The sequence below is a fragment of the Mixophyes fleayi genome, chromosome 2, assembly GCF_038048845.1.
Source record: "Mixophyes fleayi isolate aMixFle1 chromosome 2, aMixFle1.hap1, whole genome shotgun sequence".
NCBI lineage: Eukaryota > Metazoa > Chordata > Amphibia > Anura > Limnodynastidae > Mixophyes > Mixophyes fleayi.
In genome coordinates, this window is record NC_134403.1 from 366,206,689 (window position 1) to 366,225,135 (window position 18,447).

The window sequence follows — 18,447 nt, forward strand, 5'->3', positions numbered from 1 at the left end:
CCTGAAGTTGTACATGGTTGAAAGTGTTAAAAATTCACTTCAAAGTCCAGCTACTATCTCCTAATAGATCCTCTATATCACCATATAAAGGCTCCTCTATATCAACACATACTGGCCCCTCTACTATCACCACATACAGGCTCCTCTATATCACCACATATGGACCCCTCTACTATCACCACATACAAGCTCCTCTATATCACCACATATGGACCCCTCTACTGTTACCACATACAGGCTCCTCTATATCACCACATACAGGCTCCTCTATATCACCACATAAGGGCCCCTCTATTGTTACCACATACAGGGTAATCTACTATCACCACATACAGGCTCTTCTATATCACCACATATAGGCTCTTCTATATTACTACATACAGGCTCCTCTACTATCACTACATACAGGCCCCTCTACTATCACTACATACAGGCTCCTCCATATTACCACATACAGGCTCTTCTATATCACCACATAAGGGCTCCTCTATATCAACACATGCGGGCCCCTCTACTATCACTACATAGAGGCTCCTCTATATCACCACATACAGGCTCCTCTATATCACCACTTACGGGCCCCTCTATTGTTACCACATACAGGCTCCTCTACTATCACCACATACAGGCTCCTCTACTATCACTACATATGGGCCCCTCTATTATTACCACATACAGGATTTTCTACTATAGGCTATAGCAGGTGCGTGAAAGGGTGGGGTTATCCTAAAAGGAACAAACACACAGAGATCCCCCCAGCACACTGCTATAGCCAGCAACAGATCTGCTATTTCTACTGTAGATAAAAATGCAAAAGTCTTAGTTACACACATTTGCAAATGTATGTTAAAGCCACCCACCACTCCACGGCGCTTTTGCTAATAGGGTGGTCCTACTCTAAACAATGAGAGTCCCCAATATAGTGCCCAAATGCATAAAAGGCCATTTGTTTTGCAGGGGGTTTTTTCGTAGTGTTTTGGGTGAGAGTGAATACTTCCCATTGTAGAATATGTTTTCCTTTTGGCAAAATTGTGCACAATAAACACAAGGAATAATAATATGATTATAATAATAATAATAATAATAATAATAATAATAATAATAATCATCATCATTTTATTAGTCTGAAAAGATTGTTGCACAAATTCAAAAAGCACATGGTTCCCCATCAACAAAAATAACAGTTGTTTTGTTTCTAAAATAAGCAGCTACTAAATGAGTTTGGTGATTTGTAATGAGGCCTGGGACATATTGGTAATACCTGTGTGCCCCACATTTCCATTTTGACTGATCTGTTTCCATCATTAGTTGTTTAATATTTTGAATTTATTGTAATAATTTATTTTAAACAATCATTTTTGATCAGTGAATTGAACAGGTCCATTATATCTTCAGAAATTCTGTGATTTGCTTGTACGCTTCTTCTGCTTTTAAGGTTAGTGCAGATGTCTTTTCTACAAGGAAACTTCTGTTAAAGACAAATAATTATTGATATCATAAAACAATGGAATTCATCCCATTAAAATATCTAAACATCACGACATCAAAATAGCAAATCACTGACAAATACATTATGAACCTCACTTAAGGTTAGGGGCAAAGATAAAAAGGAGCAAATTTGCAACCCTGTTGCACTGCAGATAGGGAGGGTTGATTGAAAATAAAATTTAGAGATGGGAGGGGTGTGTCCTAATTCAACTCCAGGGGGTAAATGTATCAAGCTGAGAGTTTTCCGGTGGGTTTGAAAAACCAATCAGATTCTAGCTATCATTTATTTAGTACATTCTACTAAATGATAGCTAGAAACTGATTGGTTGCTATAGGCAACATCTCCACTTTTCAAACTAGCCAGAAAACTCTCAGCTTGATACATTTACCCCCAAATGACAGTGTAAAAATAAGGCTTTCAGCAATAGTACCCAGTATTTTACCTGTGTGCAAAAATAAATAAATAATTGTACCCCTTGCTTTGCAACATGGTTTGCCCAGGAGCAAATTTGCACCTTTTTTTGTGGTGTTTGTGCTGTGGGCACAGTGTCTGCATCCCTGATAAAGTCTGGTGTTTTCAGATGAAGCGCGTTGGTACTTACACACAAACAGTTGCACAAAGGTGTCTGACGGGGGAAGCTGTGCACCTGTGAAATCCTGGAGAGAAAGTGAAGCTAGGTATTACAGACACAGTGGCCGCAGTACAAACACCAAAGTACAGGAGGGGAAACAAGGCACCCCTATCGGGGAGCACCAGCTGTGGATAGGCAGCGCAGCAACCATGCTCGGAAAAGAGATTGTGGGTAAGAATATCCTTGTTACTTACTAGTACAATTTATGGTGAAAGGTCATAAAGATAAGGAAAGCATAAACGCAGCCACAGCAGATAAAAGATTATAAGCTGATAAAAGTAAGACATGTTAATGTTAATAAGACTGAAACGCTGTATATTAAAACATTGCAGGAAACCTAAAATGATGGTGAACTTTAGAATAAACTTTCATTGAAATAGGTGGGGTGGGCCATATTCACCAAGAGACGTAAATGGCGATCTTGTGCGTATAATCCGCAAAATCACTCTGCGCATGCACAGAACCTGACCATAAGCCACAGAACGCAACCACGTTCAATTCATCTTCAAACGTAAAAGGTCATTTACTATAGCCTATGATTTCAGGGAGAGAAGGAGGCGGGGAAGGGGCATTTAACTGTAGTAAATGTACAGTAAGGACGTGCCAATCGCAGCATCATCCAATTAAAATTCTGGGCATCTCTCAGTTACTGGTTTTTCGGCTGCACTCCCCTTGGTCACCTGCTGAATCCCGGAGATCTTGTTCAAGGGTTTGATTTGGTAAATTGTAATTTGAATGATGAATTTATTAACAAGGTGAACCCTCATCACATTCCTGACCTGGTTGTAATCAAGAAGAGTGATGACCGTACCAAGCGGCAGCGGAGGAGGAACTAGAAGCTGAAAGAGTTGCGCTCAGTATGCGTCTGTGACTGGATCCCTTATAAATAACTTATTTGTGGCTGGATCATGTAGAAATAATTTCTTGTAGAAATGTATTTCAACCAGAGGTGCAGGCACCAATGTATAATTTGAAAGGCACTTATCGTGTTACATTGGGATATGTTTTGTATGCAAGTGTCATTGTTTGGGTTTGTAACATTTCTAGAGGACGTCTGTTTGCTGATAGCAGGACATGTTAATTAAGTCTTTATGTGAAGTGACAAAAACCTGTTTACCCTGTATTCCCAGCAGGGGGCCGCTGCCTGGCTGTCTGGCGTGACTGTATCTCAGATAATGCAAGCATCAAGTTTTAGCACATAACAGAGAAGTGTAAATATTGTTCGTTTTGCATTGCACGTAAATCCATGTTTTGGTAAACAAATTGCATCCTGATTAAAAAAAAAAACCAGTGAGGCTGTGTTCAAATCGGTATAAAAAGCCCTGTCTTGTATTGAAAATTGTTCTTATTGCTTCATTTGATCTGCTCCTGGTACCTTCAACCACTGTGAGCAAATAAACATCACTTGCTTCAAAGAAAACTTTTCTATCCCTGTGACCTACAGGTTAGACCCAAAATAATCCAGTCTCGGTTGTTTCTGAGGTTTGGACCCAGCTTTTCCAGTACCACCGCTCTGCCCGCTACACAGCAGCTCTGGTCAGTGTGATCGGCCAGCGGGGATCCATCCACAGCAACAATGATCTGTAGGAAGAGGTCAGCCCAGGTACACCAGTAAAGGGCTACATTAGCAGCGTCAGTTATCCAGAACAAACCCGGTTCTGGATGCCGGTAAAGGAATCCAGTGGTAGCAGCATGTGTAAGCCCCTTCTACTGCGGTGAGAGGGTGCATTTGGGATAACGAAAGGGAACGGGGGCGAAGTAAGCCCAGCCGGTTCCCAGCAACAGCAGACAGTGTGGCATAGGCGGTCCATCCTGTCACAGATTTCTACCGTCTGCAATTGCTGGGAACCAGCTAGGCTTAATGACAGCTGTAACGTAAGGATCAACCGCAATACCAGCTACAGACGAGAGTGTACTGCCAATATTCTATGACCACACAGGTGGCAGCGACCTCTAGCCCCCAGACTTGAGGTAGTCCTGCCATCACCGGTCCCGAACTAAAGATACGCCCTGGAGGTCCTTGGTCGTGTAGAAGCATATATTGACCCAATACTAATAGAGAGGGGGGGATTTTTGATTATAAAACAACCACATACCTCTCATCATTTTGGACTGGAGAACTGGGACACACATATCATGCACCCATTTCTGTGGAGGCCACACACTTTTCCCACGAGGCTACACCCTTTTGAGACATCATAAATTGGGACAGGAGTGCAAGCACAGTAACCTAGATATTTTTTTTTATTTAATTCATTAAGTTTATTTAATCATGTATATACTGAATAGATGAAACGTGTTTAACAATGTTAGGTAGTGATTTGTGACATTATTAGATTATATTAGTGACACTAGTAACTTTATATCGTGCACATTGTTGATTATTCGATCTTTGTTCTCAGCAAGGGATAAAATCAGTTATGTACAACATTGTTCAAGTAGGATATATAATTTATCTCTGTAAAATAAGTAAATGAATTCAATTTAAAGTACCGTATTTTCTGCACTAGCGACGATTCAAATATATCCACAAGAACCTTCCCGGATTCTGGAGAAACGTTGTTGACAGCCGTATAGACATAGAAGGTCAATGTGTCGGGTATGATCAGCCAGTCTCGACGTACATGTCGTTTGGTGATTGCTTTTCCTTCAACTTTAACAGCTGTGAGACAGGAGGAAAATATGTAAAGATCTGTTAAATAGTAAACATTGAATGGTTATATTTGTCAAGGTACCGGTCACAGGCAGGCTTACGTTGTAGCTGAGGATACTGGGTACCCCCCTGGGTTCATAAGCACTTAGGAGGACAAATGGCAAAGTATAAGAGTACTTTATTATATATATGAAAATAGATATATTTACAGATCCCACATGAGCACATGCAATTAACAAACAGCCAGGGTGTTCACCGCACATGGAAGCTAACTGGCCAATCCTATCCTAATAGGGCCTCAGAGTTCTCTGGAGTGATGATCCTGATCCTCTGGAGCACTGTCTGAACCACAAGACCACACTATTGACTCCACCACCAGCTGGGCAGAGACCAAGTCTAATGTACTCCTGCTTTTGGCAGATACACAAGGTAACAAGGTCCATGTGGCTTGAAGATCCACACACTGACATGATTCTGGACCAGCCATAACTCCTAGTCAGCCTGCCCTGCAGTAGAACAGGAACATCTCCAGTGAGCTTCCCCTTTAAAGCCTGCCCTGGTTCCTATGGTGGTGTGACCTTGATGAAGCTGGTTCCATATAAGACTTGCTTACTGGATTGGTTAATCTGTTATCGGAGGGTGGCTCAAGAGCCTTTCCGAATGTCCTTTGGTTGTAACAGGTGCCAGGTGACTGGTTGCCCTGGTAAACTCCAGTGGCAACAGCTATCTTAAGGGACATATTGGGGACCACACATGACCTAAGAGACCCCATCTGGTAACATTTAAGACCAAGACCAAGTAAAACAACTTAGAATAACACCATCACCATACAGTAATATGCAATCACAGTTACATTACCGATTGAGATCATCATCATCATTGTCGTCGTCAACATTTATCTATATAGTGCCAGCAAATTCCGTAGCGCTTTACAATTGGGGACAAACACAGTAAACAATACTGGATAATACAGACAAAGAGGTGAGAAGGTCCTGCTCGCAGGCACCCCTACTGTAACTTTTTATGGATGTGCAAGGACTTATAATATATACTGGAAGGATGTTGATGATAAAAGATGATGTAACTAACCCTTCAACCAGACATTATTTACTGGAGTTTATACATATATTAAGCATCACTTGTGTATTATATTACAAATACACCATGTCTGATACAGTCCTAAACGATCTACCAGGAGGTCAAGAATTCACACGGGGGAAGTAGTTTGTTTTTGCCTATTTTTACTGTGTTTCATTTTTTTTTAAACTATTTTATAGGACATGATGAACAAAATAGGGATTTTACTTATTTAAATTTTTAAGTGTTAAATGTAATTAAAAAAAACCCCATTAATTAGGATACTGAAGGATTGCTTCATCTATTAGGAAAGTTATGTGAAATGCAGGAAGTAAAAGGTTACAGACTACATAGGGATTACATTTCTGCAACCACTTTTATACTGCCACCACGGCAATATCCTGGGTACATGAACCCGGGATATTGCCACGGGACAGAGCCTCCCACCCTATCAAATACCCGCGTAGACCTTGTTCACACTGAACACAGGTCCGCCCGGGTCTCCATGGCAACATCACAAGAGGAGCTCTGATTGGCTCCTCTTGTGAAGTGTTTTTTTTTGTTTAACTTTTAAATTGGTGTCGGTTGAAAAACCCGGGTCACACTGTTCACACTTGCATCTATCTGGATCGGACCCAGGAATAAACTTCCAGAAGACCCGGGTTCAATTCCTGGGTCATCCGACCCGGGTAGATACAGAGACCCCCTTTCACACTAAGCCTTGACACGGGTCGTTGGGTTTCTCCACGGCAAAAGCCTCTTTTAGGCAATGTGAAAGGGGTATTATTGATATGATGACGGTGTAAACTAAGACATTTCAGTGGACCTCATTCATGATGTGCCCTGCAAATCACATTGGTTTCAGACCATTTCTCCTAGATGATCCACCCACTGCGCATCAAGGTCCATGGCTGCTCTCAACTTTCAGTAGACACCTCCACAAACTAGAAGTAACTTAGGCTTAACTTTTCAGGTTTTCCTCCTAAAATACTGTCTGGTTTAGCCTCATTAAGGCTAAATCAGACAGTATATATCTGACAGGACAAAACACCCTACATGCACACTCATGCCACGATTTGGAGAGACCGCCCCAGAGAAGTTGGATGTTGACTCTTACCAGCATTGGCCAGTATCGCTGGGAAAGCAGCCTCTGCAAAATGTTTTTCTTACATTGCAATGACAAGGGATTTTTATTGCTTCAAATAAGCTACAATAAAAAAAGCAGAGTTAATTACGCAGTTGGCGACATTTTAAAAAAAATGTGCCCTTTATAGATTAAAAACATTTTCAGAGTGAGGGGACGCTGGATCTGACTTTATTACATGTGATACTCTTGTGTTCAAAACTTTTTTAATTCTATCTTAAATTGCACTGCTGAGGAGGCTATCAGAAATTGGTTCTCATCCTATGTTTTTGATGTGATCCGGTTGGCAGAGAAGCCCATTTTCAGACACAATTTGAGTAATACACATCACACACAAAGTCGACAGCTTGAAACTGGTCACCTGGTCTCCCTCAGTCCTGAGTTAGTATTTTATTATTATTATTATTATTAATTTTTATTTATAAGGCGCCACAAGGCATCCGCAGCACCGTACAGAGACAAACAAATTACAATACAATGGGAGACAGCACAGTACAGTAAACAGTAAGCACAGCAACTCAGTAAGCTCAATGCACAGCTAGAGAGGGCGGGGAAGGGGGAAGGAGGATCTGGAGGAAGGAGGGCCCAAGAAGGAGGGCGCGGAAGACAGGGAGACCCCCAGGGGGGAGGAGGGAGCGAGAGTGGACGTGGGGTGGAGGACCCTCGAGGAGTAGGGCTAAGTAGCTGGAGAGCAGAGTTAGAAGTGGTGGAAACAGGAGAAGAGATGGCCCTGCTCAAAAAAGCGTACAATCTAAGGGTATGTAATAAAGTATGACAATAAAGTGTTTTATCGGGATGAAAATAGCAAGAAAAATCCCTTTACTTCATCTCATTTCAATAATCTCGCTACACATAAATATTGAATGTTTGTTTTTGCACCTCTGCCTTATACTAAGCACATGGTGCAGATACTCCACACTTTTCAGGGAACACACTGCGCCTCAGCCATTTTCACACCAGAATTGACTCCTTGTGTGTTTTCATGGAATGTTTTAAAATATGGAGCTTGAAAGATGGCTAAACAGAACAATTTAGTGAATTCCAGCATAGGTGCCGTACATTAAGGTGCTCACATAGAGTTGGATACATATCTGCCTCTTGTGCGTTCCAGAAATGCGTGACCATACGTCCTTATGCAGAATCTGTCGCATCTCACACTCCTTATGCATGGAGATGCGGAACTGGAGAGTGAAGGAGCAGGTGAGCGGAGTTCGAATACAGTAATGGCAATTTCATGTAAGTGCTACTGATGTAAGTAGAGCTAGACGCAGATGAGAGGCAATGATTGATAATAATGGCGATCAGCAACACTAGCTAGACACTTCTGATAGCGGGTTGACCCCTCCCACTGATACTACTTAATTCATTATTGTGCTTCTATATTATATAAAATCACTGCCATCTACTCGCATTTCTGAATTGATATTTACTTTTGGACTGCAGTAAGGCAGAAGACTCAAATTAGATCTTTAAAGAGGAAAACAATAGATGTTTGTCTTTAATTGAATTTAAGTTAGTTTGATATGTATTTTTAGTTAATTATATTTTATATGGTAGATCAGAATTTCGTATTTACTACTAAGACTATGAATCCACATCTCTACACTGTCCCTACTCTATACTATGCCTTGAAATCAGTATATACACTTGTTACTACTGTTGCACATGTTAGTGATGTACAGCTGGATGCATCTGACCAAACTTATGCAAGTAAATGCGCTTTTTGCATGCATCTTTCCTGCTTATGTTAAATGCACAAATGCCTCTAACTCTGCACAAGTCCCTAAATATTGTGCAGGTAGAAGTGAGAGGGGTAAGTACTGAAGATGTATGAGGAGCCTTGGCGAGCTGCAGAATGGTTAAACTCAATCCATTTAGACAAGTACAAAGAGACTGTTGTAGTTTCACACAACCTCCTAGGAATGTGGATTCTGTAAAATGTTTATTCTACATCATAAAACAGACCACATGGCAGTAATAAGCAGCTATAAGGTTAGTACAAAGCTCTTACACATATTTACCGGTATAGCCACATAAAAATAAAGCACGGTGGCCTTTAGCTTAGATTATTACAGTCCCAACCATAATTGGCAACACTTAAAATTATTTTTACTGGCAATTTTACCACACATTTCTACTGACGTATTTGTATTCAAGTCATATGAACATTTCTCAAATAAAAAAAAAATTTGGATCTTGAGGCTAATGTGACTTAGATACTCGAAATAAGGATTTAACAACCCATCTATGGTGCAATACACTGGTTTGATACACATGAAGATATTTGATTATTTATGATTAACAGTAAATTTATTGATAGTTGAGAACCGTGTTTCTCTGCTCATCTGATTTAGTGCATGTGTAACTTCCATTCCAGACTAGACCTGGTCACCTACTTGGACCTGCAACTTGACTCACTTGCTAAACAACCACAACTCACATTTACCTGCCACCTGCCACCTATGCATTATCTCACTGCATCAGTGAGTAAGTCAATAGGAAAAGTTGACCTGTGGTGAACTAGATCTGTTCCCTCTAACAAAGCACTTTTTTTCCATTGCCACACACTAGAGGCCATTTACTAACTGTAAACCGGCTGATATACAGTGAAACAAACTCTTTGCTGGCACTTTGCATCTCAATTGGTGCAGGTGATCTTAGATGTAAACCAAAGTCCATGGGATTGTTAAGCCAGTTGGTGGCATCTGTGGACAAACCGAAGTTTGAAGGAGGAGTTGGGCAAAGATAGGACGCTCCTTGCCAAGTACGGAGTATGCCAGGGTTTGCGGAACAGTGAAACAGTGAAAATATTAGTTTTAATCTTGTTAGGACCGGTTATTCAAATAAGATAAACAGGTAGACAGGGCACATGAATGGAGAGCAAAGGATGGGCTCCATTCATAGGGCCAATTCCGTGTCTTACAAATTATCTGCATCAGTGTTGGGTAATCAGGAGTTGCACCTGCGTGGTGCTGGTAAAAGGCTGCAAGGCAGCTCAATCAGTCTCTCAGACCTGTGGAGTAGGTTGGATCACTCCTGAGAGACACTGCAACTGGTGACCAATAAGCTCTGTATTTTGTATGTGTGTGGGACACAAGGTCCTTCACATTAGAGAGGGTGTTCCTGAGTGTTAAGATAGAAGCCGGACAGGCTAAGAATTTTGTTGCTGTTTGTCTCTTTTTATGCCAGGAGAATAAAACTAGCTGAGGCAAGCTGAATCAAAACACCGGACTGGTGTGTTTTATCTGGCTGAAGTGTGTGCATATAATATATATATATAATATATATATATATATATATATATATATATATATATATATATATATGTGTGTATGTGTGGGCCTAAGTAATTAAGGCCAGCAAAGCAAAGAAAGGAGTAACTTTGCACCTTGGCAACACTATGTTACATTGGCAGGGGAGGTAAATTTAAAATGTGGGGACAGATTTATATTTGGGGTAGGGCATGTCCTAAATCAATAAACTAATTTGCACCCCTTGCATTGTAACATGATTTGTCCAGGATCAAATTTACTCCTTTTTTGACTTGCTCTCCTTAATTACTCAGGCCCCTATATGTTTAACCCATTTTCTCAGCCTGCCACCGCTAGCTCCTGCTCTGTCCCTCGCTCTTATTTACCCTCCCCCTCTTCTTTCCCCTCACAAAATGTTTTGCTAACACTACCATACTTTCTAAGTTACCAACTTACCTACGTTACCCACCTTAAACACCCTCGTCAGCCAACTATTCTCACCATAATAAACCTCTCACTCACATCCTGCTCCTCACCTCAATTCTTCTCATTGCTGCTCCAAAGAGCTCTCCTAGCCCTGAGCCCTAACTCATCCTCATTCTCTGCCCCCACTTTCTTTCCCAGATCTTGCTCCTCCTTGTGTATCTACAATCCTGCTAGCCTTATATCCTACATTTTCTCTCTTTCTCCTGTGCTCCCTGGAATCCCAGATCTGTTTGCAATAACCTGGCATTTATGATTTCTTCAGCTCCAACTGGCTTAACCTCCTTGCCATCCACTAAACCTGGCTCTCCTCCTCTGACACCTCTTCTCCTGTAGTTCTCTCTTATGGGGTCTCTCCTCCTCCCACACCCCCAGACCCGGAGGCTGACAAGCAGTGGGTATCCTACTCTCTGCACACTGCATCTTCCACTCCATTTGTCTCTTCTATCCAAAACATCTTCATCTTATGATAAACTACCTTTCCTCCCTTAACCTAGTTGACATCAATATCCCTATTGATAAACCCACAAACTCTGCCTCCATCAATCTTCTCTCTCTCTCTTCTTCCGTTTGCATCTTCCAGTCTATGTACTCTTCCACCCACTGTAATGGTCCCTCCGTTGATCTTGTCTTCACCTACCTCAGTTTTATTGCCAACTTTTACTATTCACCCTTCCAGTTCTCTGACCACATTTTTTGTTCTTCACTCTCTCCCCTCCTCCTGCGCCATTCTCATTACTCTAAGCCACATACACCCAGTGTCATCTTAAATCTTTTGACCTTGTCATCCTTTCCTCCACACTTAAACCACTCCTCCCTCCTATCAACACTGTCATGCCTCAATCTAGCTGTCTTCCTTTATAACCACAATCTCACCTCAGACTCCGACCCAGACACGCTTGCTACCACTCACACTCTTTGACGGTCTAAACTCCAGTGGTGGCACTCAAAGCAAACTTGTTACTTGTGAAAATGCTCCAGAACTGCTGGAAGAAATTTAGCTCTTATGCTGACTTCCTCCACTTCAAAATATTTTTTTTGTCTTACAGCTCCACCTACTCTCTCTACTTTAAAGCTCTTATTTCCACCCAGTCTTCCAACCCCAATTGCTATTTTGCCAACTTCAGCTTCCTCCTCTGCCCACAATTTCTATTTCCCCACCACACCCTCTACCTTCCAGACCACCATCAGTTATTTTGCCACTGTATCTGGGGACAATATCCATTCTCTTCTGTCATATTCTCTACCCTGCCCCTGGATCCTATCCCCTCTCACTTCTCCACTACCTCTCTCTCAAAGCCTGTTAGCACCTTGCCCACCTCTTCAAATTATATCACCTTAACCTTATAAACATTTTATCACCTTAACCTTTAAAAACACTTTGGTCTCACTCATCCTCAAAACAATCTTTCTTGACCCTGCCTCTCTTTCTAACTACGATCCAATTCCTTTCCTTCTATTTGCTTCCAAATTACTAGAGAGTGCCTATAACTGCCTCACACACTTCATCTCCTCTCACTCTCTATTCAATCCACTCCAATCTGGCTTCCATTCCTTTCATTGGACAGAGATTGCACACACCAAAGTTACCAATGATATTCTCTCTGCCACGTATAAGGGTTAATTCATCTACATCAACACAGTGGACCAACTCTCTTCTTCAACCTTTCTCTCCTGGTTCATGGCATAGAAAGGCTGGTGCAGCCTTTTTATGCCCACATTCTCATCATGTCTCAGCCTAGCCCCTCCCCATTAGGTTCTAAGCCCTCATGAGTAGGGCCTTCCCTCTTCCTGTCTTGTTATCTGCTCCCACCTTGTTCGCCTCTGTGTCTTGGTATTTTGCATCCTGCACAATCTTCACACCACTTTGTGTATATCTTGCCTATTATGGACCTGATGCATAGTTGAATGAAATTTGAGTGTAATTTATGGCCCACAAGCAAAAATAACGTATTTCATCCCATATAATGAGCGGAACGCAATTGCTATTAGGCTTCATATGATAAAGAGTAACAAAAAAAAAAAAGAGTTGTAAATACACACACAAAATCCTATAATATATGCACAATCAATGAAGAAAGTGCCCAGGAGCTGCAGAGGTGAAACTGCAATGCAACCAATCACAAGTGGTCTGCTAGCGCTGGCGATCAGCATCATCATTACGTGTTAGCGTGTATTTGTACCAGTCCCTAGGCTATAAAAGACGTATCTTCATCTGCGTTCAGGTCTGCATCAGCTTGCAATTCCACAAACTGTACTCAGCCTACTTTAGAACGGTCCTTGTGTGACGATTATATAGTATATCTAATGACTGACTGTTTTATTCTGTTGAATTCATGTATGACAATGTATATTGTATGTAACCTTGTAATGTAATCTTACTGTGTGCTTTGCTAGTTAACATGAGACTGAACCTATGCAAGTGTCAATAATCTTTTGAAACTAGCCAGGCCCGGAATAGATAAGGAGCTTGGAGGAGTTTGAAGCCCCAAAGTTGTAAACCACCAAGCCACTCAAGCAGAGCAGAGGTGAGAGATTTCTGAGGTGCTCAAACATATATCTTAGTGATAGATAATTTACTTTGGAAAGCTCTGTGTCATTTTGGGAATCAATCTGACTTAATTAAAAATGTAATTCCTAAGGCAGGGGTGAAGAACCTGTAAGAGGGGTTTAAAATCTTCTGCTTTAGACATTACATTGTGCATTATCACGAGGGGGGTCTATCAAGACTGAAATGTCCCATATTTCTCAATTGTGTTCCCTCACACACCAGGGGGTAAATGTATCAAGCTGAGAGTTTTCCGGCGGGTTTGAAAAGTGGAGATGTTGCCTATAGCAACTAATCAGATTATAGCTATCATTTTGTAGAATGTACTAAATAAATGATAGCTAGAATCTGATTAGCTTTTCAAACCAGCCGGAAAACTCTCAGCTTGATACATTTACCCCCAGGTCTTAACTAGTAAGTAGTGACTCTTATTTTATTTCCTATTTTATTTTCTGAAACTTATTTGTGCAACATATTGCATGCCCTGTTATTAATTTTTGTAACTAAGCCTTGGAAGCATTTTCAGATTAAATAAATTTATTCTAGTGTGTTCTCCGTGATTCTTTGTGAACTTAAGAAGTCCAGAAAGACTCATGCTACATGTGTATATGATTTAAGTTTGAAACATTAATAAGTGGTTCTGCTGAACGTAAGGACACCATAATAAATCCTTTGGGGTGGCAGAAAAGGTGTATTCATTGCTAAGTGACTAAGGTAATGCCAGTCACGGCCAGCTGCTCAGATTGCTGTATCTGGGACAGACCTGGAGTTCATGACACCTCGCCATACTTCTTCAGATCCAGGCCCACGTGATCATGTGTGCTACTCTGCATAAGTGTAGGAACTTGCAGTTTTTTTTGTGGGCGTACGCAAAGTGAAAGCATGCAATTTACGCTACGCAAACAGGTGTACATTCAACTCTGCATCAGGCCCTATATCTCATCTACTGTATTATGCTTCTTGAATGTCCAAAACTCCGCCGGGTGTCCTCTGTCTTACCTAGATGGTATCTGTCATAATATGCTCCGGTTGCCCACTGTGCTGACTTTTGTGATGCCTTATAAATAAATAATAATAATAACAACAGCTTGTAGTGGGAGGCATTTTACATCTTCCATATGCATATATTTAGAGGGGCTTCTACCAGTGTAATAAAAATCTTTGAATGCATTAGAGACAAATGTGATAAAGGCAATCCCTAAGTCCCCTCGTGAATAATTGAAGCTACAAATAAAGTAACACAGAGCAGTATTTTAGTAGAGAAACTGAATATTTTCATTTCATAAATGACTAAAATAGAACGGCTTAGGTACGGATGACCGATGAGGAAAAATCCGACATCAACAAGTCCTACAAATAAAATACGAATTTCTGCAAAACCGATTGGAAAATAAACAGACTTACCTTGAAGCCGACTCTGGAGAGCTCCGATTCGATCACCATGCTGACAGCAAGTTATTCCGATTGGAGAAGTGTTCGGCACTGCAGCTTGACGTCATTGCGACATCTGTCAATAAAAAATTTGGGGGGATCCCTAAGATTAATTGTTTAAACACTTAACCCGACATTGCCGCTTTAAAATTCTATTGACAGATGTCGCTATGACGTCAAACTGCAGTGCCAAACACTTCTCCAATCGGAATAACTTGATGTCAGCATGGTGATCCAATCGGAGATCTCCAGCGTCGGGTTCAAGGTAAGTCTGTTTATTTTCCAATCGGTTTTCAGAAGTTCGGATTTTCTTTGTAGGGCTCGTCGATTTAGGATTAGTGGTAATCGTGACACGATTACCACCGGATAGAACTAAATAAAATCACACAGAAAGTCTTATTTCAGCCAGGTGGTGTGAGTGGCTCGTTTAACCAGAAATATAGCTAAACCAAACTATAAACTAAGCTGTTACTTTATTATCTGAGACTGCTAGAGGTAAACTACAATCTGAAATATATTTTCCTGTTTCCTCTCTACACACTTAACACAAAGTAGAATATATTGGTTCTCATTTAGAGTTGTACAAAGGTCCAAATCTGTGTCACGCTCATGTGACACTCATGTTTTAAAACATTTGGTCAAAAATTGAAAATCAGGTTCACTTTTATGTATTAATGCAATATTTTATTTGGGCCTTGACATTCAATATTCTATCATCATATCAGATTTATGCTCTCATCCTGACAGATTCTGTCATCTAATAGAACATTTTTCTCAGCAACAATTGATCTTGTACTGACAGACATCAATTTAGTCAATTACAAAGTGCAAGACTGCAGCACAAATGCAGATTTGGCGGCTGATGGGATCCTCTGTTTCAGCAAGAAAACCTAGATTTCTGCTGGGGCACATAGGTTTGGAGGGGAAAATGGGACACTAGAGAAATTTCACCTGGATTCCAAATTTGTAACTCCAAAAAAAATAACCACATACACAGCTGCTTCACCCCCTGCTACCATGGTAGTTCAGCCCTGGGACATGGGCAAATAGAGTGAGGAATTTCATAACAGGTGTGACTGACACACAATTATACTTCATTCAAAGACAAGCCAGGGATTAGAGTATATATATATATAAATAAAGGAGCAATCCAGGAGGAACGAGCCATTCATTACTTGAAAGTCTGCAATGTTCTCAAGTTATTAGTCCCGATAGGCTTTTCTCAATTTAAATTCAAATTTGCCACATTTGTACAAATTATTAGGGCAATAGATTTACCACCCTTCAGGTATGTAGAGGTACCAAGTGGTGCAGAGGCTACACTTAGATGCTCCATCCCAGAGATGACTCTTGGTCGGGGGGACCTTAGGAATATATTTTGCTCGGTGGTAGTGCAGCTTTAAGTCTTACTACAGAAGCTGAGTTCATAATAATCCAATTACCATTAAGGCTCATCAAAGGAGTTCTGTGTTTGATATTGCTTAGGGATTGTTCAAATATAATTGCTACAGAGACTGAGCTAATTAGTGGGATACTTACATCTTTGACTCCAAATAAACAGGCTCAAGGATTGACTGAAACAAGAGACAGATTGTTAACATTCTAACCTGGCAAACCCGGGCTATAGACTAAACCAACATATGCCGCTGTTGTCATGCTGCTGGTTGCTCCCAAGAGAGAACCAAAGAACAGAGACACACCTCAGCCAGCCAAGCGGCTTAGTCCTGAGAGGATAGACTGTGAGCTGCAAAGCTGACATTAATGGGTTGTAGAATTGTTATTATTATTATCCTTTATTTGTTGGGCGCCACAAGGTTTCCGCAGCGCCGTACACAGTACAAACAGTAGTACAAAACAGGGTGACAAAGTACAGAACAATAAACACAAAGTACCAATGCTTCAAGAACTCCAGGGAAGACATATGGAGTAAAGACAGAGCACAAGAACCGGTATGGAGACAGGAGGGGAGGGGGGCCCTGCTCATAAGAGCTTACATCCTAAGGGAGGGTGAAACAAAAACAGGCACGAAAGGGAACCAAAAGCAGGGGAGAGAAGAAAGGTACCAGGGGAGAAAGGGAGAATGAAAAGAGTGGATGAGGGTTAGGTGGCTGGTTGGTAGGCTTTAAGGAACAGGTGGGTTTTAAGTGCCCGTTTGAAGTAGCACAGGATGGGAGAGAGACGGATGGAACGAGGGAGATCATTCCAGTGTAAGGGTGCGGCTCGGGAGAAGTCCTGGATTCTAGAGTGGGAAGAGGTGATCAGAGTGGAGGAGAGGCGACGGTCATTGGCCGAGTGCAGGGAGCGGACCGGAGTGTAGGTGGTGAGGAGGTTAGAGATATAGGGGGCAGTAGACTGGGAGAGAGCTTTGTTAGTGGTGGTGAGGAGTTTGAACAAGATCCTATAGGGGAAGGGTAGCCAGTGAAGGGCGTGGTAGAGAGGGGAGGTCGAGGAGGAGCGGCGTGAGAGAAAGATGAGTCGAGCAGCCGCATTGAGAACGGAGCAGATGGGGGCAAGTTGGGAGAGGGGGAGGCCAGTGAGGAGAAGGTTGCAGTAATCGAGGCGGGAGATGATGAGAGAGTGGATGATTGTTTTGGTGGCATCTTGAGAGAGGAAGGGCCGGATGCGGGCGATGTTGCGCAGTTGGAAGCGACAGGCTTGGGCAAGGGATTGGATGTGGGGGGCGAAGGAGAGAGAGGAGTCAAGAGTGACACCTAGGCATCGGAGTTGGGTGACAGAGGAGATGGTAGTGTTATTGACAACGATAGAGAGGTTGTGCTGGGAGGGGAGTCTGGCGGGAGGGAAGACAATAAGTTCAGTTTTAGAGATATTGATGTTAAGAAAGCGCGAGGACATCCAGGAGGAGATTGCGGAGAGGCAGTCAGATACACGAGAGAGGAGAGTGGAAGAGAGATCAGGAGAAGAAATGTAGAGTTGGATGTCGTCAGCATAAAGGTGATACTGAAGACCAAAGGAGGTGATAAGAGCACCGAGGGAGGAAGTGTAGAGAGAAAAGAGAAGGGGGCCGAGAACAGAGCCCTGGGGGACGCCAACCGGGAGAGGGGAGGGGGTAGAAGAGGAGCCAGACATGGAGACAGAGAAGGTGCGGTTAGCGAGGTAAGAGCAGAACCAGGCATGGACTGAGCCAGAGAGGCCGAGAGATAGAAGAGTTTGCAGAAGGAGAGGGTGATCAACGGCCGCGGAGAGGTCAAGGAGGATGAGTATGGAGAAGTGACCCTTGGATTTGGCTAATAGGAGGTCATTGGTAACTTTGGCCAGGGCAGTTTCAGTGGAGTGGAGGGGGCGGTAACCAGATTGGAGAGGGTCAAGGAGGGAATGGTCAGAGAGGTATTTGGTGAGACGACAGCAGACTAAGCGCTCAAGTAATTTGGAGGCGTAGGGGAGAAGTGAGATGGGGCGATAATTGGCAAGGGAGGTGGGGTCAAGATTGGGTTTTTTGAGGATAGGAGAGATAAGAGCGTGTTTAAAGGTGGAGGGTACTACACCAGAGGAGAGTGATAGGTTGAAAAGGTGAGCAAGGTAGGAGCACGCAGTGGGAGAGAGAGAGCGAAGGAGGTTAGAGGTGATAGGATCGAGAGGACAGGTAGAGGGTGGGGAGGAGAGAATGAGGCTTCGAACTTCTTTGCCAGAAGTAGGACAGAAGGAGCACCAGAGTTGTTTGTTGGAGGTGGGAGGAGGGATGGGGGCAGTTGGAGAAGGGGTGGAGGTGGAGATGTTGAGTC

At 42.2% G+C, this 18,447-nt stretch overlaps 1 protein-coding gene across 1 annotated transcript in view; it reads right to left on the bottom strand.

Annotated features, from left to right (window-relative positions):
- Positions 1 to 1,099: 1,099 nt before the first annotated feature.
- Positions 1,100 to 18,447, bottom strand: part of LOC142140533 (apovitellenin-1-like) — a 33,902-nt gene continuing 16,554 nt past the window's right edge. The window contains exons 3-4 of the mRNA XM_075198251.1: positions 4,614 to 4,782; positions 1,100 to 1,468 (exon numbers count right to left, since the gene is read on the bottom strand). Of these exons, the coding sequence (XP_075054352.1) occupies positions 1,384 to 1,468; positions 4,614 to 4,782 (254 nt within the window). The 3' untranslated portion in view covers positions 1,100 to 1,383. The remainder of the gene's footprint in view (positions 1,469 to 4,613; positions 4,783 to 18,447) is intronic.